Source organism: Varanus komodoensis, unplaced genomic scaffold (assembly GCF_004798865.1).
Source record: "Varanus komodoensis strain SLA01 unplaced genomic scaffold, ASM479886v1 scaffold34_3, whole genome shotgun sequence".
NCBI classification, from domain to species: Eukaryota; Metazoa; Chordata; class Lepidosauria; order Squamata; family Varanidae; genus Varanus; species Varanus komodoensis.
In genome coordinates this window covers 1056610-1078951 of record NW_025335855.1, presented here as the reverse complement: position 1 = coordinate 1078951, position 22342 = coordinate 1056610, and the positions used below count along the sequence as shown (strand labels likewise).

The following is a 22342-nucleotide window of genomic DNA, read 5'->3' as shown; positions in this document are numbered from 1 at the left end:
GGGGCGGGGGCGCGCCGCGCGTTCCCGGAGAGCCGAGGCGGCGGCCCCGGCGGGAGCATGCTGTGCGGGCCGCGGCCGCGCTGGCAGAGGGCGCTGTACAAGCGGCAGCCGTTCCCGGACAACTACGTGGACCGGAGCTTCCTGGAGGAGCTGCGCAAGAACGTGCGCGCGCGCCGGTACCGGTACTGGGCGGTGGTGTTCGAGGCCGGTCTGGTGGTGCAGCAGCTGTGCAGCGTCTGCGTCTTCGGCGTCGTCTGGCGGTACATGGACGTGGGGCTGCTGGCGCCGCAGTGGCTGTTCGGCACGGGGCTGCTCGCCTCGCTGGTCGGCTACGTGCTGTTCGACGCCGTGGACTCGGGCGCTGGCCGCAGGCAGAGCGGCCGGACGCGCTGGGCCGACCTGCGGAGCGCCGTGGTGTTCGTGGCCTTCACCTACGGCTTCTCCCCCGTGCTGAAGACCCTGACGGAGTCCATCAGCACGGACACGATCTACGCAATGTCCGCACTCATGCTGCTCGGCCACTTGATCTTCTACGACTACGGGGCCAACGCCGCCATCGTCTCCAGCACGCTCTCCCTCAACATGGCCATCTTCGCCTCGGTCTGCCTGGCCTCGCGGCTGCCCCGCTCACTGCACGCCTTCGTCATGGTGACCTTCGCCATCCAGATCTTCGCCCTGTGGCCCATGCTGCAGAAGAAGCTCCAGGCCCGGACGCCCCGCTGCTACGTGGCCGTCACCCTGCTGTTTGCCGTGGCCGCCTTGCTGGGCCTGCTGACCATCTCCAGCGTCGGCACGGTCCTCTTCGCCCTCCTCCTGGTGTCCGTCTCCTGCCTGTGCCCCTACTGCCTCATCCGGCTGCAGCTCTTCAAGGACAACATCCACGGGCCCTGGGATGAAGCTGAAATTAAGGACGACCTTTCCAGGTTTCTCATGTAGGCCGGGCGTCAAACCGCTGCCTGTGACCGATTCAGGCGCAGCTGCCGCTGCCGCTGAGGCTCTTCTGGCTGGCTCTGCGCTCCCGTCCCAGCCGAAAAGGGCGCTCAGCACTCGTCGCCAGCCGGCTCGCGTGGAATAGTCTCAGCGTAACGCACCTCGACCTGCAGTGCGATGGAGTGAGCAAACAGCTTCAACACGGTTGCGGCACAGTGTCGGCCAAGGGTGCTGTGGAGCATGCGGAGAACAAAAATAAATGCTGAGTGCTTAACAGATGAACGCTGGTGTCGTTGGTGTTCACTGTTACACTGTACAACAAGAAATGTGCATGGTGTCGGTGAAGCAGACAGGGCCTTTATCGGACCTGGACTGCGGCTTTCTGGTCGCTGCTGCCGCTTCCTCGCGCTTCTCTTCAGTCCTCTCAGGCTGCATCCGTGGTGGCGGCATTCTTCAAACCAAAACTTGGTGGCACAACACAACATGCATGGATGGCACCCACCGGGCAGCCGGAGCCCCTTGTGTAGCTAGCTCACTTCGAGGCATTTTCGGGCCTTTCAGCTTTGCAAAGCTTCTGCAGCCTCCCAGGCCCTGCTGAATGCTCCCCAGATCCAGCTCCTAAGAGGGGCAGGGCTCCAGAAAGCTGCTCCCGCCTGGAGCATCCCCCTGGAGACTGGCTCCTTGCTGCCGGCTCAGCCTTCCCGGGCAGGGCAGGCTGCTCAAGGAGCTCCACAGCCTATTTTTGTTTTCGCTGAAGCTACTCCTTTTTGTAGTGTCAGCAACACTAATTTGTCTGATTTGTTTTCCCTTGTGTGGGTCAAATGACTGAAGGGTTCTTTCTCTGTTTCAGACTTTCAGTTGCTGAGGTCTCGTGCCCCTGGCATTTTATTCAGAATTTTATTTGGTGTTCTTCTCAACATATTTTCTTGCTGTGACAGCCTTGACATTTTTTATTACTATTTTAAAACTGTGGTTAGATAAACCTCAGCTGTTGCTATTGTTTATGTTTTTTCAGCTATTGTTGACATAAAAAATCCATCTGCAAGCATCTTGAAGTGAATGCCGTGATTAATAGAAGCCAGCATGGATTTATCAAAACAAAACGAACCAGACCAAAAAATCCCAAAAGTACAAATCCCACCTAGAAGAAGGGAGAAGACGTTGGACTCAGGCCCAGAGCAGATGGATGTTCCTTTTTATCATTTCCAAACCTTGAGTCTTTTTTTGTGCTCCAAACCACAATCAAGTTTAGCAGAGAGGTACTGAGGCATTCTGACGGTCCTCTCTTCTCGTGCGTGGCATCAAACATTTGATGATGCCCTCCTTATTCAGGTGCGGGCTCACTTTTCAGTGGCGCAAGCCCCATCCATTAACTCTCAGGTCTCGGCGTTCGCTGGTCTATCTTGTCAGAATCCCGGAATCTCAATTTGAGAAGAGGGAATAAAACTTGGGTTCATGGGAAAGACCAAGCGTCCAGACCATCTGAGGCTTTATTGTTTTACCCCCAAGGTTCCCACGGTACTCATGATAATGCGGGGCAGGCAGAGGTGAACTCTGCTGCAAAGCTTCAATACCATTACAGGGCATTTATAGGTACACAGGTACAAGGCAATTGATGACAGAATGCAGAGATTAAGTTCTGAGGTCGTCACATACAGAACAGATAAAGAAATGTTAGTCAATCACACTGTAACAATGAGATTAAAATATTTCTAATTGCCTGTATTGACACTTTAGTTGAGTAACTTGAACCCATCTCCAGGTCTGCTCAGACATGCAAATTCAAGCTACTAGAAACTTCATGATAAGCTCAGACCCCCATCTCGACTCTAAACATTCTGCATGATCAGGGCACATGAAGCCCTCTGGGCTATCAAAAGGTGATTGTAAACTGAATTCCAGCAATGACTATTCACAATGTATATTTGGGCTAAAATGGCCTACTGTAGCCTACAGCTAAAGGTGAGAGAAAGGAGCGGCGGGGGGGGGGGGGGGGGAATGCCATTTTAAACAGTGACAGCTTGGTTTTGAGAAGGAAGACAGGATTTGATCCCACAATGCAAAGGCACACAGGAGTAATGCCTTTCAAACAGGATTTATCCAAATTTTCCCAACACTCTTAAGCCAAATGACAGCTAAGGACACTCCTTCAGACCCCCTCCACACCATCTCCTTTGCAGGTTTTGCCAAAGCAGGCAATTAGGCAAATTGCTGGTACCTAATTTGCGGAGGATGGAAACCACATGGCCAAACCGTGAATGAACAAGGAGACGACAAAGATTCCTTCACGGAATGTTCTTTTCCATTCACTTTCCTCCCCCTCCTCTCGTTTTCCTTCTCTCCCTAACCTCATTGTTCACACACGCACACGCGGGCGCGTGCACACACACATGTGCTCACACACAGAAGGAAAACCCAGACCACTCCATGGCTTGAAAACAGCAAACAAACCAAGCCAGTCCCGGAGACGCAGAGCTCTGGGGGGAAAGGGGCGGGGGCTCCCACTGTGAAATTGTTCATGAAAACAAAAGAGGAAAAGAATGCAGTAATCTTGAGTTTCCACAGGGTGAAACGGCGTGCAAAAGCCATAGCTCATAAAAACAAGAGAAGTCGTCTTAGCAGACTTGAACTTTAAAATCTCGATTTCCTTAGAAAAAGACACAAAAGACCATCAAAAAACAACCGATTTGAATTGTTAAAAAGCCTTAACATGACAAAACTATCATAACATTAAGGAAGTTGGTGGTGGGAGCTACTCCCTGAGTTCACAAAGGCTTAACCACTTTATTTGCCTAAGCGGGGAAAGAGCAAGTTTATTCCAGAGTAAGCTATTCCTTGCTACATACATGCTTGGCTTGCTTCTGCCCGGCAGAGATGGCCAGTCCTAGACACAGCGGTAGCCCTCTGGCCCCGCTGGGGCAGGGATGTCCAGGCTGCCGTCCAAGAGGGCCTTTGCTCCAGGATCAGGGCTGGGCCGGGCCGGGCCGGTACGGCCTCAGGGCACCTCCGCGCTGGCCTGCTTGCTTGCTTGCTTGCTTGCTTGCTTGCTTGCTTGCTTGCTCGCTGAGGAAGTACAGTGGCACTTCGGCTCACAAACTTGACCCGTTCAAGGACTCTGGTCACGACCCAAAATGGTTGTGAGTCGAGTCAAATTTCCCCCTGGGGGCAATGTAAATAAGGATAATCCGTTCTGCAACTATTTTTTTTACTCACAAAAATTTGAAGCAAAGTGACAAAGAACAACAAAGATCACCGCCATCTCCCCCGCCCCCAGCGATCATGCAGGGGGGTGGGGGGAGGTGGGCGCGATCGCAGGCATGCTGGTGGGGAGGCAGGCGCAGGCATGGGCATGCTTGGGCAGGGAACACAGGTGCGATCCTGGCCATCTCCCCCCCCCACCACCACCACCAGCACGACCGCAATCGCGCCCGTGCAGGGAAGGTGGGCGCACTCGCGATTGGCACCCGATGCAGAGTGCGCGATCTGCAGCAAAATGTTTATGAAATTTCTGTTTGCAACCTGATTTGATTGTGATCTGGTGTTTGTGAGCAGAGGTACCACTGTAGATGCAGCTCTTTGTTTTAAACAGATTCATAATCAGTTTGCAAAAGGATCCTGGAAGCAACGCCACCAACGGAAGCAGAAATGCGAAGGCAGCTCACGGCCGGCTGGCGGGAGGCCGGGCTGGGTGCGCCTCTTGGCCCGTGCCGGAGGGAGACGGCTGCAGCGTGACAAGGGCCCGCAGGAGGGCCCACCCGCTGGCGTGGCCCAGCGAGGCCGTGGGGAGCCGCTGCCCTGCTCCCCCACACGGCCCCGCGTGCGCCTCGGGGTCGGTCGGATGCGCAAGGAGCTGTGCTGGGCTGCTGCGAGGAGGATGGGGCCATGGTGCGGGCACACGTGCACGGCCTCCGTAGCCCGCCGGGAAGGCGAAAAGACGGGGCTTGATCGGCCAAAGGTCAGCTCCGGGAAGCTGCTCCCTCAGGCCGCGGTGGGTCAGAGCGGTGGCGGCAGGGGGAGCTGCAGCTCTCTCCAGCACTTTCTGCAGATGAAAATGGAAGCGGCCTGGGGGTGCGGTGCGTTTTGCAAGCGGGCAAGCGGGCGGCCGGCTGCACTCGTGACTCAACAGGAGTTTCCGCGCCCGGAGGAGAGAGTGGCAGGTGCTGCAGAGTTTTGCTTCGGAGACCCTCCTTGGGCAGGAGGCATCCCGGGAAATCCCAGGAACTGCGGTGGCGCACACGGTGACTGGGCACGGGTCCCTGTGCCGGTCCCGCGTGCAGGGGGCTCCACAGCCCCAAAGCCCGCGCCTGAGCTGGCCACCTTGAGCAAAACGGCGGTCCCTTGCTTGCTCCATCAGTTGGAGGGGCTTCCAAATCGGGCTGGCACCCTGCAGGCGTCTCTGGCTGCCACACTCCGTTCCCAGGGCGGTGCTGCGGGCGCCATCCTGCGCAGCGGTGAGCAGCCCCCCCCCCGCTCGTTGGGTGCCGGGGGGCTTTCCAGCACTTTGCAAGGGCCCCCACACACAGCTCCCAGGGGAAGGAGCCACAGCACAGATCGCTGCCGCGAGCCCAGCGTCATCTTCCCTTTGCGACGGTCCCGTTTCCTGCCACTTGCGTCTCTACCTTCTCTTGTCCTTAGATTGCACTTCCAACCTGCCGCCTTTCCTCCTGTAAGCTTACGTGGCTCCATTTTTATTCTCACCACAGCAACAACCCTGTGAGGTAGGTTGGACCAAGAGCCTGTGACTGCCCCAGCATCACCCACTGCGCTTCATGGCCAAGTAGGGACCAGAACCCGGCTCTCCCGGTCCAGCACTGCAACCCCTCGCAGAAACCAGGAGCACAGAGAAACCCAGCCAGCTGGAGCGCCGCCTTCTGCTCCGCCGAGAGGGAAGCTGCAGAGCGGCAGGAAGGAGGCTTGCGGCCTGTTTCACCGGAACGACTTGTGGCCGTGCACAAAGCACCTGCCTCCACCGAGCCTGCTTTTTCTCTCAGGACAGAGGCGATCGCTTGCTCACGAGAAGGCAAATCGCTCGGATCAAAATGCAGTTGCGGGGGCCCCTGCCCACTCCGCTTTGGCGTGGAGAGAGGGAGATCAGCCTGTCCTGCCCCAGTGCTTCGCCACCGTTCTGTACAAATCAGAATAAAACTTTACACATTGTGACTTCATAGGTGAGGCTTATATTGCGCAATGCAACTTTAACAGTTGAGGCTGCATTTCAATGGTTTTGATTAATTCGCTGTCCTGGAATAGTCCTGGGGCTTGCATTGTTTTCCTGATAAGCCTGACATAAACAGGTCCAGGCAAATTCTGCCTGCTGTGAAAGAATATTATTCAACTCGTATATAGTGCAATGCCCAATAAAGTTCTGCAGTCTGGCAAATGGCAAACTGGGAGATAAGAGATTTTGGCTCCTTATGTGAAATTGGTTGGCACTTCATTTCTGTGGGGCTGGGGATCGGAGATTTGCTTGTGGGAGAAGACGGAGCCAAAATAAGAATGGAGCACTTTGGCCTCCTCTTTGCCATCTGTTACCAATTTGCCCACCGCAGCGAGAAGTCGAACCACCATCGCTTTTCCTTGCACTGTGAATGCACCTGAAGGAAGCCCCTGGGTGCCTCTGGCCTCGCTCGGCCACGCAGCTCCTCCTCCTGCCCGGCCCTCCTGCTGCCCTTCCCGCCCTTCGGGCCCCCGTCCCGTCCCTGCCCTGCTCTCGCCACCGGCCTTCCTTCCACGCCCCCTTCGCGGCCTCTCTTGCTCTTGGGTCAGCTGGAGGCCCTCTGGGGAGCCCCACTGGCTCCTTCTGTCACCCGCTGCCCTCTGTCGGCATTGCCGGCAGTGCTGGCAATCGTGCCTTTCACGCACCCCTTTTGAGGCACTCCCACCTGTCTTGGCGTCCTTTCCCCTTGGGGCCTCTTGCCAGGGGCCTTGCTTGTCACTGCCCCGAGTACATTCAAACCAGCTTCCCAAAATCCGGAGTATGCGTCCGCCCCCTCCTGCTTCCCTTCAAATCGGGAACTCGGGCATGTTGTGCTCACTTTCCCCGAGTCCCCAGAACTTCCACTCTGCCTGCTAAGTCACCCCACCGGTCAGCGTTAGGTCGGGGAGGCCGACCCACCGGTTCCGCCCTCCACTTTCCGGAGGGGAAAGCTATCCGCCGCACATGGCAAGAGTTCCTGGGAGGGGCGCTTCTGGCAGAAGTTGCCTCCCAACTGAGCCGGGGGCGACTGACGGCCCCGCTCCCCCCACGCCACACGTCCTTGAAGCACGGGCGGCTTGCCTGGCAAAAGCCTCGCCCTCCGCTGCCCCTTGGTGGGGTGGCTGCTGGCAGGCCCGGCTGTCCGGCCCCTGAGCTCCTTGGCACGTTGATTTTGCCCAGGTGCTCTCGACGGGGCCACCAGGCTCGCCTTCCTGCATTTCGGAGCAAGGATCAATATTTGTAGCTTAAAATGCAAGTCCACCTCCTTGCCTATTTCTTCTGCTCTTTTTGAACAAGGTAGACCCTTCAGTTGCCGTATTCTAGTCCTGGGAGTCATCCCACCGAGTTTCAGTGAATCGGCCATGTTTGTTTTCAGGTATTAAGACAGGGGTCCTCAGACTTTTTCACCAGGGGGCCAGGTGAAAGGTGCCAGTGCCGGGCGCTGGCCGGAAAGGGGGTGCTGGCAGGGCGTGTGGGCCGGCGCGGCGAGGGGAGGCGAGGCAAGGCGGGGGCGCGAAGCAGCGGCTTGCTTGCTTGGAGGTCGTTGGCTCAACAGAACTGACAAAGAAAAAGCTCATGAAGGTATTGTGGGCAGCTGGTTAAATATGAGCCAGGAGTGTGATGCGACAGCAAAAAGGGCAAGTGCTATTTTGGGATGCATTAATAGAAGTATTACTTCCGAATCACAAGAAGTAGTAATTATATACTACTTCTACTTCTTCTTACTACTTCTTATATACTCTTCTTACTGATGCCAGAGTGCAGGACACGGAATAATCAGTTCAAGCTGCAACATCCCAGATTCAGGCTGGACATCAGGAGAAGCTTCCTCACAGTCAGAGCAATACGGCAGTGGGACCAGCTGCCTGGAGAGGTGGGGGGCTCTCCCACACTGGTGACACTCAAAAAGAAACCGGGCAGCCATCTGGATGGGAGGGTGTGGCTTGGTGTCCTGGAACAGCAGGGGGTTGGACCTGATGGCCTTCTTGGCCCCTTCCAGCTCTGCTATTCTGTGATTCTAGTTTGAATCCAGACCCATCAGGTTAGAGCACAAAAATAATGATAAGGCGCAAAGAGTTCCCTGTGAGGGCTACGGGATTTTGTCCCCTGAGGCATTCCCAGGATGGCGTCACACATCCTCGAGTTGCTGAAACACTGGAGAAATTTTGAGAAGACCAAAGAGCATCCATGAATCTCACTGTATTTTCCAGGGACAAGGCAGACTTGCGCAGCCTTGAGATGGCACCGAATTCCCTGTAAGTTATGGGGCAGATGTGGAGGTGGCTGCCCAAAGAAAGATCCAGGCCTTCTCAGAGAAGCGAAAGTCATTTCTATGCGACTACAAGATTGGGGTCTGGAGTCTGTTGCTAGTTGCAGCTCAAACACGTTGGCGTAGCGTGCATCGAGCTGTTGTGGAAACAAAAACCGAGTACAGGCCAGGGCTGCCATCAAGGGTGGCGGGCCAGAGCTCCTTCAAGACGCTCCTCCCCTCCCCTTCCTGGTCCTTGTCACGCGGCAGAAGGCAACCTGGGCACGGACGATGCCAGCCCGTTCAGATCTGCGTGCTGCCAATCATACCACAAATGCGCCACATCCTTCACTGTGCACATTGCCCAGCCCAGCCCAGCCCAGCGCAGCCCCCGTGTCACTGGGCTCGGCTCGCATCTTTTGTCCAAAGCTTTGGCCCACCTAATCTCCGTTCCTCTGTGTGGAACAGAACAGTCAGCCAAGCAGCAAACCCGTCATGTCAACGGGACTGAAGCAGAGACGATGATGACAATCGACGCTGTGCTAGACTCCCAGCCCGAGAAGGAATCCCTTCTTTGCACACAAACCCCTGTTCTAATGCCAGAGCCTGGGACTGCGGCCATCCGGGTCTCAGTGCCTTGCGGGGATGATTTTAATGAAGGAGACCTAACACTTTCCAGTGACATTCACTCTTCAAGAAAATGCGAAGATCGGCGTGCCGGTCTGCACCCGTATTGCGGCACAACATCCAGCGTGCGCTTCAAACCCTTTTATCTTGCCACACAGAGACACGGTCTGTCGGGTCTTGGAATGCATCTCTCTGTATGTCTTGCACCACGTTAGCAAAATTCATCCAAATAGTTAATTGGTTAAAACTTTCCTTTGATGGATTGACAGTTCTAGGAGAAAAAAAAGCTAATTTAAGAAAAGAAAATGTGACTATATTAGTTTTTTCTTTTTCACGCAGTGAGAGATTCTGTTCTGCGTTGCTGCTGAAAAGACATGGCAGAAGCGATCTAACCCAAATGAGGGGTGTTTGCTCCTGGCTAATATAGTCTAATTAGTTGTCAGAAGCCTGGAAAAAAGAGATTCCACCAAATCCAAACAGTGCTGGAGAAACGTTTAATAAATGAAGGAAAAATCAGCTTCAGAATGAGTGGGAGATAAGATGAGCATGTTCCAATTTTAACCAACTAAAGGAAAATTTATATAAAAACAACCACTTGGTGAGTGACTCACAGGGAAAGAATTTCTTCTTTTTCTTAAGGGAAGCCTTTGGAAATAACATGACTAAGAAGAGAGCTGATCTTGTCTAAATGGCTGCAAGCTAAATCCAACAGCAGTGGCACCTTCAGCATCTCCCTCATGTGTCTGATAAAAGGGGCCGGCTCATGTGCCACGGAGGGCAGCAACTTTCTCCGGAAGCAGCCCGGGAAGAGGGGAATGACTTCTGCTTCTCTCCTCCAAATCCCAGCCTAGACCTCCCAGAGTCTCCCCTGTGCAATGAAGCAGTTTGGAAAAGAGAAAAATGAGCAAGGAAAAGGTCTGTACATCTCTCCACTTTACATTCCTTATCCTAAACCTTCCTTCCTCCAAGGGGACCTGTTGGTGACATACAGGCACGTGAGGGGGTGCCACACAGAGGTGGCCCGAGACCTGTTTTCCCCTGCGGAGGATGGTAGGACGTGTTCCAGCAGAGCCAAGCTCAGGGAGCCAAGGTTCAAGGTGAATGCCAGCAAGCACTTCCTGACAGTCGGGACCCTGAGGGTGTGGAATGGGCTTCCACGAGAGGTCGTAGAGGCCCCATCGGTGCGGGTGTTCAAGGATAGGCTGGACGTCCACATGGTGGGCATGTCGTGAGCGGAGCCGCTGGAGCCAGGGGTCAGACTAGATGGCCCGGGAGACCCCTTCTGACTCGCTCTGCTTCTCTGTTTCCTCCCTCCCTTCCTTTGTAATGGAATTGTTAAGAGTGTACTTTCCAATTACATGTAATGTGTAGGTTCCTCCCGCCCCTCAAAGTCTCTCTCTGCCATTTTATTTAAATTAAAACCTGCTTTTCCTTGGATGTCCCTGCACGGGAAGTGTGCCTGGAACTTTCAGGAAGAACTAATGCGGGGTCTGAGAGGCCTCTGGAAAACCCTCTTCGGCCACGTGCTTGAGGCAAATGTCGCCCCAGCTGAGTCTCTGTGCACTCCGTCACGTCCTCTTTGGCGGTTTTACTGGCTCTTGAGGGGCCATCCGGCTCTGGGTGCACACCTGGAGTGCAAAGGCGACTCCTGCCAGAGGCGAGTGGCCCTCCCCAGTGGGGGCCGGTTCTGGTCCCCCCCCCCCGGTGTGTGCAGCACTGCACCAGCAGGCCACATGGCTCGCTCGCTTGCACGTACAGTAGCTTCCCACTTGGGAACAAGCAGCCCCTGAAATCCTAACGCACCCGCAAATTGTGAAAAAACACGAATTTGGTGCAAAACCTGAAGGAGAGATTAATATACAAGCAGCAATCCTTCCTTCGGAAAACCATTATCTGTCGCTATCCAAATTAAGACTTTCATATGTAGAGGCTTAAGTTGGCACATACTGCAAATCCAAGAACCACCCTGACTTGCATTCGGTCCATTTTTTCTTGTTCTGTCCTTCCCATAATGCAGACTTATCTTGTCATGTAAATGTAAATGAATGCTGCTATATAAAGCAGGAACAAGCCGCAGGCCGGAGGGCGAGGGCGCGCTCCTCAGCGAGGCAGGGGCAAGGGCGTGTGCGCACAGAGATCGATTTCTCTGAGCAAGTCCAAACTTGGAGGAAGTGATCTCCCTGCTCGCTCGCAAGGAGATTGGCCTGGACTCAGCTGGAGAAAAATTCCGCGAACGCTGAGCCACGACTTCACGGGGCGTACGGCACTTTGCAAGCACGGCAGGCTGGCAGCGAGCTTTTCTCCGTTCCTTCTTTCTTTCACTCATTTACTTGTTTCTGTTTCTTTCTCTTCTGCCCCACAGCCGAATCAGCCTAGAGCACAGAGCGTGGCACAACATGGTGGGCGTGTCGTGAGCGGAGCCGGCTGGAGCTGGGGTCAGACTAGATGGCCCGGGAGACCCCTTCTGACTCGCTCTGTTTTCTGTTTCTATAACAGGCTTCAGGCCCGGGGAGCCGGGTTCTGGCTGGACATCGGAGTGGTTGGAACAGCGCAACAGCGGAACCAGGAGGCCGCGGGCTCTCCCACACGGTGGGCATTTGGGGGCAGCCTGGCTGCTGCCTGCGAGGGGAGTCTGCGATGGAGTCCAGCACTGAGCCTCGCAGGCCCCGCCGGCTCCGCACCCGATGATTCTGTGGGTGACTGCAGGTGCTGGCGGACTGGCTAGGGCCCATCCACCAAAGCTCAGAGCAGATTCCCAGGTGGCTCTGTGTGCAGAAAAGGCACCAGGCAGCTCAGGGCACGGCTGGCCTTCCTCTGAAGGATCCCGGGAGGCTGCAGCGCGGGAGTCTCCAGACTTACTTTGGAGGGACGTGCCATCGATTTCTGAGCAGCTCAGCTGTGACCCCTCCTGGAGACGTAACCGGCCACCATCACCCGTGAGTGGGCGACTTCTCTTGCAGACTGGGGCAAAGTGCCCGGGGCCGCCTTGGCAAGCGTGCAGAAACAGCAGTCCGAGCAGCGTGTCCAACTCACGGGGAAGCTGCTACATCGTTTTGCATCCCAAGCACTGCCCAGCGGCCCACTCCCGAGCGCAGCACAAGCGCTGGCTTTCCTCTCCCGAGGCCCCAAACGGCGCCTGAATACAGAGGGGCTCCGGCCCCCATGGCCACGGGGAGGAGGCCGCCTGCGGAGGGCCCCTGCAAGCCTTGCGCCCGCCGGGGGATCTCCGCTCGCTTCGGCAGCTGAAAAGCAGTGCAGCATTTCTGTGGGTGACGTCTCAGCCCGGTCGGAAAGAGACTCAGCCAACCTTCCCCAGCCTTGTGCCCTTCAGTCTGCCCATGTTGCCCGTGGCTGATGGGGACTGCAGTCCAGCTCACGTGGAGGTCACCAGCTTAGTGAATGCAGCTAAATACCTTCCTCTACCCAGGAGGGCCAAAGCCAAGCACCAGCACACCTTGCCAGCAATGGATGTCAGTGCCTGGCTGGGAAGGGGGCGCCGGTTTAATGGGTGCATTTATTTCATGGGTGGATGCGTCCCCTGCCACCACAGAAGCCGTCTTGCAGGGCCTTGTGCGCCCAAACACCGACACTCATAATCAATATCACAGCATCGCTCATGTGAGCCCTGATCAGCCCACTCAGTGCGTGGACGGTGAAGATCGCAGTGGGGAAAGTGTCCGGCCACAAACAAGACTCTTCTCTCACGGAGCCCAGCATGAGCCTCACGAACGGGCCACCGCTGACGCCCACATCCCGGGGAGGAGCAGCTCCGAAGAGCCAAGAACACCGAGCCGCCGCGCTGGGTCGGCCCGGGGGCGCGTCCCGCCGTCGGGGCTCATCCGGCGCAGCGCGGGCCCCGTGCGCCTGCCTTGCGCAGATGCGGCTGCGCCTGTCCCGCTCGGCTCCTCCCGGCCGGGAGCCTTTGCCTGCATGCAGCCTAAGCGCAGCAGAAGGAAAGACATCCAGTCCTGCGGGTCGAACTCGGCGATGACTGACCGGCGGAAGCGCCCCAAGAGCCGCCGCCGCCGCCGCCGCCGCCCCGCAGGCGAGCGAGCGAGGCCCGCGGGCGTCGCCGCCTGGTGAGGGGCGCGGGAAGCCGCCCGGCTGCCGAGCGAGCGCGGGCTCGCCAGCCCCGTGGCAGGAGGGCGGCCGGCTCGGGGGGCGTCAGCGAGGGGGGCGGGGGCGGCATCTGCCCCGGCTCCCCGCCCTCCATGCGCTCCCGCTGGACAGCGGGCGAAGGCGTGGGCTGCGGGCGGGCGCGAAACGCGCCTGGAGTTCCGCAGCGCGGGGAAGCCGCCCGCCGCCTTCGGGCGTTCCCGTACCCGAGGCGCGATTAACCCTTCGCGGCAGCCCGTGCCGCTGCCCTGCCCCGCGGGCACCTGCGCCCGCTCCGTGGAGCAGAGGGTTCCTCTGCCAGCTCCCCGGGACCCCCGCGTGCCAGCTTCTACACACCCGAGGGTGCTTCTCACATGCCGCCCGTTCATGCTCAGAACAACCTGCTGGTGAATAAGTTGCACGGGGGTGGGGTGTCTAACCCTGACCCTGACCCTAGCCCAGGCCAGTCCTCCTTGGGAGGCACCCCCAAATCCCCTTGGGCACCCGAGAGGCCCCAGGCAGCCGCCCCCCCTCCCCGCCACTGTGCATCCACTGCCTCCAGCCACGCGCAGCCCCTCGCACCACGAACACTGTGGCCCGGCAGCCGGCAGCTTCAGCCCTGCCAGTGCGCCAAGATGTAAGCAGCTCTCCGAAGGACCCCCCGCCCCGCGGAGGACACTCGGGTGCGGGCGGGCGCCAGAGAAGGGACCGGCTGGCTCTCGCGCTCCGGCGATCAGTATTGTAAAAGCCCTGCCCAATTAAAGAGGGGCAAGCACGTTTTAGCTGGGAGGAACTCCATTGAGCGCTGGTGGGGACCAGGCGCCTCTGCAGAGCGGCTGCTCAGCTGCAGGCTGGGGCAGAATCGCTCCTCCATGAAGCAGCTGGACTGTGCTTTGTGGACGTGCAACAAGCCCCGTGCGACGGGACTTTCCTCGCACGGTGCTTGAAACTAACTTCCTCGTTGGGGGAAACAGCTTTGCTGCTCCGCAGGCGGGCGGGGGGGGGGGCTGTGCCTGGGGTGGGATGAGAGGTGCACGGCCCCGCAGCAGTTCTGGGCCTGGGGCAGCCACCCCCACGGGCTGCAGTCCTTCGCCCACCTCCCTGGCTGTGTGGCTGCAGCCCCCCAGGCCCCGTGGCTTGCACGTCGCCCCCCCCCACTGCCTCCTGGGCCTGTGCCTGCTCCCCGTGGTCTCTGTTCCCCGGGGCCCTGGGGTGGCCCCGCGCCATTTCCCCAGCAGTGCGGGCTCGCCGGCTGGTGTGGGCAGCGAGCCCCTGCCGCTTCTCAGCCCCCGGCAGAAATGCTGGCCCAAGCAGGTCCCGGGCTGGGGCCTTCGGGGCCGCCCAGCTGTGCAGCCCCTCCCTGCTGCCCTCCAGGTCCTGCAGCCTCGGGGTCCTGTGTGGAGCAGGTGCCGCCTTGGCCGAGGGCTGGGCTCCTCGCCCGGTTCCAAGGAGATCCTCTGCCGGCCCGACTCCCTTGGAGGAGGAAATGGGCTTTCCTGCAGATCCTGAATTCTTTGGCCGCCTCACGTGCTCCATCGCTACTTCTAATCGCACCGAGTTGCAGGAAGGCTCAGTCTCGAGCTCAGACCAACCTTTTAAAAGCAAGAGAGGTGGCACCTGCGCCTGCCAGGCCAGAAAGTCTCTGCAGCACTCGCAGAAATACCACTCAGTAAAATTGCCAAAACCCACAGAGAGGGCAGGAGCCCCAGTCCCCCGCTGCCCAAACATCGCGGCCTGCTTGGAAAGTGCTGTTTGCATCTGGACCCCACATCGCAACATGAACACACAGCTGCTTAGCCTGCTTCTGTGTTTGTGGGCTTCCGGGCACCCAGCACTTACTGTGTTCTCATGCTCCCCCGTTCACAGGTGTTGCCGGAGTCTTGGCACAGCTCTGCTGTCCTCCCGGGCGTCTCCAGTGTTTTGCAGCCTTCCTCACAGGATCTGGGAGTGAGAAAAGTCAGCTATTAAAATTCAAACTGCAGCAAAGTGAAACAAAACTTTCCCGAGAAGCCACAAATCTGTCACGCCACACTTCCACAGCAGCACCGCCCTGTGGTGGGTTAATAAAATATAAAGACGGGAAGAGAAACAAACGCCAGGGCAACAGAAGTGGGAAGGACAGCGTTTCTCCTCCCACAGCCAAAGCCGCCGTAAAACAGTAGGGTTGACCCACCAGGCAGAGAAACCCGCAAGTCCCAAGTTGCGCTCTCCATGCGGCGACGCATCCTCCGGTCAGCTGCCCTTCGATGAGGCAGGTCACTGCCACCAAGCGAGGTCTAACTGGGCTGTGATTGAGCAAAGCCGCCCCCACAATATATGGGCGAAGGAACTCCCTCGGGATCCACCGATGCAGATCCCAGCCCCATGCTCTCTCCGTGCACAATGGGACCCACTGTTGTTCTGTGCCGTCCAGTCATTCCTGACTTGTGACAGCCCATGAACGAGGGTCCTGCAAACACTGCAAATGAGGTCCTGCCCTTTTACTCCTGCGCAGCTCTTGTCAGCTGAAGGCCGCGGCTCCGCCTGTGGAGTCGATGGACCTCACCGTTGGCCGGCCTCCTTTTCATCCTCCTTCGAGCTTTTCCAGGGGATTCTGTCCTCCAGCAAGACTTGCCTTCCTACAGGGCACCCAGAGTACAACGGCCTGGGTTTCTCCATTTTTCTTCCCGGGAAAGTCCCGATCTTTGTTCATCTTTGTCTCCGTCCAGGATATTTGCAAAGTTCTTCTCCAACACTGTGTTTCACATGCATCAATTTTCTGTGTGCTTGCGCCACTGACCATTTTTCACACCCATCCATGGTGATCAGGAATACAGGCGTGTGAACGATCTTGCCCGGCCTCCGTCCTTACGCTCGGCGACTGGTTCCCACACTGCCGCCCTCACAGCCTCAGCCTCTTCACATTTCTTGGCTCCAGCCTCCCTTGATTGATGATGGGGCCAAGCGTGCAAAACCGTTCACGGTCTCTCTGCAACCTCTTCATTGTTGACAGCAATGTTGTGCAATTCTTCTGCAGGTGTGATGCTTGTTTTGCTAATATTCCACGGCAGTCCTGCTTTTGCGCTTCCTCGTTCAGCTTCATCATGAGTGGTTCAGTTTCAGCCAAGCGTGTGGTTCCACCCGTGGCACAGACTGCCCCACGCAAGGGCCCAAGGAAAGCCCGTCAGTCTCGGTCCCTGCCCTTGTTTTCTTCTGTTACTTCATCAAGTGTGAGATAAACTCACATGCTGTTCCATTCACTCACATAACAGGGATTCAAAAGACAATGAAATATCCTAATCAGACTGCCTGTTCAGTTTTAATGAGATACCCGCAGCTTTTCCATTGTCCCGATTCCCCCTTTTTAACAGAATTGCTCTCTTCAGGGTGAGTTTTCCACTTGACACATTATTCTAGCTGTTTGCATTTTTCAAGACTCGTGTTCATGTGTTTGGGGAATGAATTGTGTCTGTTTGCAGTTCTGGAGCTAATACGTGTCTGGTCTAGAAGCAGCACCCGGAGGAAACTACACAGCTTGGTCTTTAATTATACTGCGCTAGTGAGGTTATAAGTGATAGGTGTGACCCTTATTCTTTGCCTCTGGGCCAAATCAGTAAAATTAATATGTAATGTGCATCAAATGAGAATCTAGGCAGAGAAAGAGCGATGCGCAGGGCTGCTTCTTGTGGGAGAAGGACAGAAGGCCGGGCAAACCGGTCCAGTGCAAGGCAGCAGAACACTCTGCAGCGCTGGGAGCGATTTCTGGTGCTCCAGCAACGCGCTCAAGCCCAAGGGGCCGGTTCCCTGGAGGTCTTCAAGGGCACTTATAGGGCACTTTGGAAAGTGTGCTGCTCAAGAAGACAAAAGGGCCTGTGCCCTAACAAGGCTGTCCAACGCTCCCGTTGCACTACGTCTGTGTCGCACACTTCTGTCACAGTACCACAGAATTCAAGCCGGTGCGCCTGGTTATGTAAATACAATGAAGTATCGACAGTCATGCTCTCGGTGACGGTGCCTCTTTATAACGTGTCAACTGTTGCCACGTCCGCAGGCCGCTCTGTCCACATCTCTGCATCCCAGCATCGTGGGCTGGCCTGAGCACGGCTTCTGCAGCAAGCGGGGCATCGGCCGCTGCGATCCACACGTGCCATGCAGGACCGAGGGCGCCGCTGTGCCAGAGCAGCCAGGGCCAGCCCGGCCGTGCCAGCCGAGCAGGGGAGCAGCTGGCAAAGGGCAGCGGGCGCCGGGAGAGCAGCTTCGTCCGGCTGGCCTGGGGAGCACGCAGGGGAGGCCGGGCTGCGGGACGTCTTCCAAGCCGGCGTGACCTGGAGGAGCTGCCCCGGGCTTCCGGGCGGGACGGCGGCATCGCTCCGCGTGGAGGGCAGCGGGGAGCTGCCGCTTTCCATGGCTGGAGGGCGGGCCGCATGGGGCCCCAGCGGCAGCGGCGAGAGCGACTCTGCTCCGCGTCGAGGAGTGCGATTCAGGAGGCCGGCCTGCCTCGGGCTCCCGGGGCCCGGCAGGCTGCGTGCGGAGGCCACCCCGGCCCTCAGGGGCAGGCGGGCGTGTCGGTGCACACACAGCTGAGAGCGGGCGCACGAGGCAGCTGCCTGCCACAGGGCTGACCCACACGCGGCGGTCCTTCCAGCCAGGCTCAGTGAGGAAAGGGGGCTGGGAGGCACCGGAGAGCCCCACCGCACGGCACGGCACGACTGTCAGTGCGAAAGAGTCTTCCCTCGTTGTATTCCTGGGGGGCTAGAATCGGCTTGAACAGTCGGATTTCCGCTTGCCGCTCGCCGCCCGGCTGATGCGGGCCCTGCTCTCCCCGCTCGCCAGCGCCAGGAACTGCAGCGCCAGGCCCTACCCGTTGTCCCAGGGCTGCGGGTGTCCCTCCGTTGGCCCCAGGCAGGCAGTGCCGCTTCCGGTGCCGGAGCGGGCACGAATGCCAGATGCACCAAGGAGAGCTGCGGCTCCCAGGCCCGGACTCGCCCCAGCTCACGTTGAGTGGGCGCTGCACAGACCGTGTGCCCGGAGGGCCCTGGCAGCAGCCTCTTCACCCTCGGCATTACAGAGGGCCGGCGAGGCTGCCCTCCCTTTGCAGCAAGCAGGCTCCAAGCTTTCGATGCCGCTGCAGCCGCCTGGGGCTATCCCGGCAGTGGTGGCCCACCCCAAGGGACCCCCACTCCGTCTCGCTGCCACAGTCCATTTAATAGCCCCAAAAACTGATAGGCCAAGAGGCCGAATGGCAGCCCTGGCCGTTCCCAACCGGGTGCCCCCAGATACGTTGAGTCACCTTTGCCAGGCAAGCCGGGATGATGAAAGCTTCAAGGCTTCAAGGGTCTGAGTTTCAGGAACTCCGCCCCCCGCCCTTCTCAGCCCCACTCGGAACGTCCCTGCTGTGAAGCAGGGGGCCTCGCGGGCTCACACAGACGGGAACGTTGCACCCTCGGGGAGAAAACTGGGTTCTTCCTGGAATTGGATCCGAGTCAGGTGGACTGTGAGCTCCTGCCTCTGCTTTTGTGAGGAGAGCTCCGTCACAGGCCCACCAAAGCCCCGGGCGGCTGCATCGTTGTCTCCGCCACCCCCTTCGAGTGAGCGAAGAAGCCCTTTCCCAGGCGGGCGACTGCCTCACCTTCCTCTGCAGCGAACTGCAGCTGTGGCTTCACTCAGGAACCCTGCAAGGCGGGACGGTCCTTCCTCGCAGACCAAGGGTCAGAGGGCACCCCAGCAACCTGCTGGGCATCCTGCCCCCCAAGGGGGGCACTTGTGGCCATCCAGATGCTGTGGCTCACTGCGCCATCACCGCTGGCCCCGGCTACGCTGGCTGGGGCAAGTGGAAGCATCTGGAGGGCCATGGGTCCCCTAGGCGGCAGCCCTGTTTGGACAAACCAGACGCGTGGGGCCCGAGCTCCCTGCTGGCTCCGGGGCCAAGTTCCGCAAGCTCTCTGTGCCCCTGCCTCTGCCGGGCCCCCGAGTTCCCCGCCGCCAGCAGGCAACATCCAGGGGAGGGTGAAGATGGAGAAGTGGTGCTGCCAGGCAAAGCGAGGCATAGGGCGGGACCGGGCGGGCGTCTTCGTCCAGGCGGCCACCTGGGCCTGGCCACCTCGGCGCGTGCCTGGCAGCCGAGGCCCGGTGGAGTGCGTGAGCGGAGGCACAGAATCAGCTGCCAGCAGAGAGTGCCCCGCTTCCCCGCAGCCAGCATCATTTCTTTCGCATGAGAGAGAATAAACAGCTTGCAAGAAGAAATCCACGGAGAAGACGTTTGGAGAAAGACCCAGGGGCTGAGTCTGGGGGTGTGCGGAGAGAGTTGTGACGCAGCTGCAGAGGGTGCCCGCACGGCTCCTTTTGCCCGCACCTCTGGCAGCCTCCTCATCTTCCCACACCTCCACTGAAGCCAGGGAAGATGTCTTGGCAGGGTTGCTACTGCGGGGCTTTCTCTGATGAGGCAGTGCGGGCAGCCTGGGGACGGCAGAGCAACGCCGAGACACGAACCAGGAAAGGAAAGAGACACGCAGCACCCCAAGTCTCTGGCAGCGCTTAGGTGAGCTCGGAAACACCACCAGAAGAAATACGAGATCAGTTATAGAATATCCAGAAAATAAGGCCCCAGAATGGAAGCCTTTCAGTGGAGGGAGAAAACCCCAGCTTCTAGGATTCTTCCTATCTACTTTCTCCATGCCATGTTTAATTTTGTGCACACATTAGGAAAAAATTCTGTGCTAGAAAGCACCGAAGGGGCTGCAGCCTTTCCTTGCTTGCTCCACCTCCATGGCCATTTCGCTTGCCTTTTCTGCATCCCTGAATTCAGATGTTTGACACCTTTCAGTGTCTGTTCCTCAGGGAGAAATCCCATTTTTAAAAGGGCTGGTAGACCAATCCGAAGCTTCCTTATGTGGAAGCACGTAAGCTCCTCTGTGTGCAGGTAACACGCATTTTCAAGCGTTTTCAAGCCAGGGGCCTTCCACGGGGCGTGTCAGCTCTGGCGCAGCTTTTGGTCTGGGCTAGTCCAGGCGGGGCGCTGGGGGGGGGGCAGCAAATGCCCCCCGGGGTCTCTTCTCACATCAGAGGATGCTGCGGGCTTCAGCCAAAGGCGGCGGCAGGGCAAGCAGTCCTGTCAGCGACAGGAGGAGCCCTGCCTGGTGTGGGGAGATGGGGGAAATGAAGAGGGCTCCTCCGGGACCCAGTCACCTGGAGCAGACCGGGGCCTGCACCACTGCGGGGGGGGGGGCAGGGGAGGCCCAGCGCTGCCCCAGGGAGCCCCCTGCTGATCTCGGCGGCAGGAGCGTCCTCCCAGCAGCCCGGCTGAGGCCCTCCGCTTCACACGCCAGCGCCAGAGGGAGCGCACCTCCGCCCATCCATGGGCGAGCGCCTGCAGTGCGATGCTGGCTGCCGGGCGGCCTCAGAGGCAGGACGAGCGCCTCGTCCCCCCAGCTCCTCAGGGTGGCGCTCCGCACTGGCTGGGCCATGCCCCTGTCGCTTGTGCAGGTCTAGGGCTGCTGCCGCTTTGCCACAAATCCGAAGAAAGGGGGCAGGGCGCTAGGGCCTGGGGGGGATTCCAGCCGTGCAGGGGCAAGGGGCCCTCCCCACAGGTGGCCCTGGGAAGGCACGTGGGGGAGAGCGCCAGCTGGTCTGGGCCAGGCCGGCTGGGCGGGCACTGGGGCTGCTCCCGGGGCTGGCCTGCGGTCGCTTCAGCAGCTCGAGGCGCCCACGTCAAGGATACCCGTCCCAAGAAGGGGCTGAGAGCGAGTTGTCATTGCGCTGTGAGTGCTGTGGACACATGGTTTCTCATGCTGTCTGAACGCACCTCCGATGAGAAGCCGTGGGGCACGGCCCACAGCTCCCATCCCAACAGCCACCAGGGCGTCCTCTCTTTTGGGCTGTTTGTGGCTAACAGGCCCTGGCTTGTGGGCATGGCTGGGCTCAGGCGGCAGAGCAACCCACGCTTCAGAAGCAACCGTGGGCTTTTGCCTGTGCACCTGGCAACGGCCAGCCACCTTCCACGCACAGCTCGTCCTGGCAGCAGCCCGTGGCAGCTCCGCAGGGGGCCCGCCTGGCCACCCCCCACCAGCGACGCCTTCCGGTTTGGACCCCGCTGGGCAGCGAGCACCCCCACCGCACCCGCCTGGCACTCTTTTTGGCCCGAATCAGGTCTTCGCATTTTCCCCCAAAGAGATGAGCTTAGGCATAGCATAGGCATACATGATTCCATGCCAAGTGCCACAGCAAAGCTTTTATTTTATTTTATTTTATTTTATTTCTAAGGGAGTCCAGACCCCAAAGAAGGCAGTTTTTAAAGGAAAAAAACCCCATACTATTAGTAGTAATGGGGGAGCCTCAATGACCGAGCTGTTGGGACACATTCTGCCCCAAGCGGCCCCTCCAAGAAGTTCTCGACTTGCACGGCAGACGGCGCCCTTTCTTCCGCAGAAGTGGAGGAAGGAGCCACGCAGGGTCTGGGGCAGCGGGTCCTCTCGGCCGGGCAGGGAGACGCCGAGCGCACTGGAGCCAGGGGCCCTTCCCGAGCGGCCGTGTCAGTTGCTCAGCACCGGGATTCCAGGTGGAAGGAAACGCTGCTGGGGCCGCAGAGCTGCCTGCTGCGGGTGGAGCAGGGAAGACAGCCGACCGGCACCGTCGGTTACGGCTTCGGATGCGATTCAGGGATTTGACCTCAAAGTGCTCTGGGTTGAAAGACATTTGTCTCTTCTTACAGTGTATTTTGCCTTTGGTGCCAACACTTGGGCATAAAATGCAGCCGTGCTGTGCCAGTTAGGAAAGGCTGCATTCTGCTTCCAAGTATTGAAGGACAAAGGCCACGGTGTTTGCCTTGGGCATCAGAATCGTATTTCTTAACGAAGGGGCTTTGCGATGTCACGGACGAAATTACACGGCGGACCCCCGTCCACGTGCTCAAAGGCCATAAACGGAGAGGAGCAGGACGGATCCATCAGTGGGAAGCCGCCTGGGGGAACCGTGTGCCTGGCGGGGCCTCCCAAAGAGCTGGTGGCCACACGCCTGGCCCAGCGAGTCCGAGTTCCAGCCGTGGCCAAAAGAGGACCTGATCGGTATAAAACTGATCTACGCTCATTTACAGTTGTCAACGCCACTTTTACATGGGTAATTATAACTTCAATGGAACAGCTTGCTGCAAGCCGCCCAGAGCGCTTTGGCCGTCGGGTGGCACGGAGGGCAAGGAGAAGGGCAAGGGCCGCGGGGCCTCTCGCCAGGCCTGAAGACCATGCCCGGTGCCCGGCTCCTGCTGGGGGGGGGGG

The 22342-nt window shown here is 58.5% G+C and overlaps 1 protein-coding gene across 1 annotated transcript; it reads left to right on the top strand.

Annotated features, from left to right (window-relative positions):
- Positions 1-51: 51 nt before the first annotated feature.
- PIGC (phosphatidylinositol glycan anchor biosynthesis class C) lies at positions 52-18320 on the top strand. The gene is made up of 2 exons (XM_044439430.1): positions 52-958; positions 18311-18320. Exon 1 carries the CDS (start codon positions 58-60, stop codon positions 934-936), a length of 879 nt encoding a protein of 292 aa, XP_044295365.1. The 5' UTR covers positions 52-57; the 3' UTR covers positions 937-958; positions 18311-18320.
- The last annotated feature ends 4022 nt before the right edge of the window (positions 18321-22342 follow it).

Bases quoted from the DNA above. Each gene is read 5' to 3' on its own strand.
- PIGC (XM_044439430.1), top strand. From the start codon at position 58: ATGCTGTGCGGGCCGCGGCCGCGCTGGCAGAGGGCGCTGTACAAGCGG.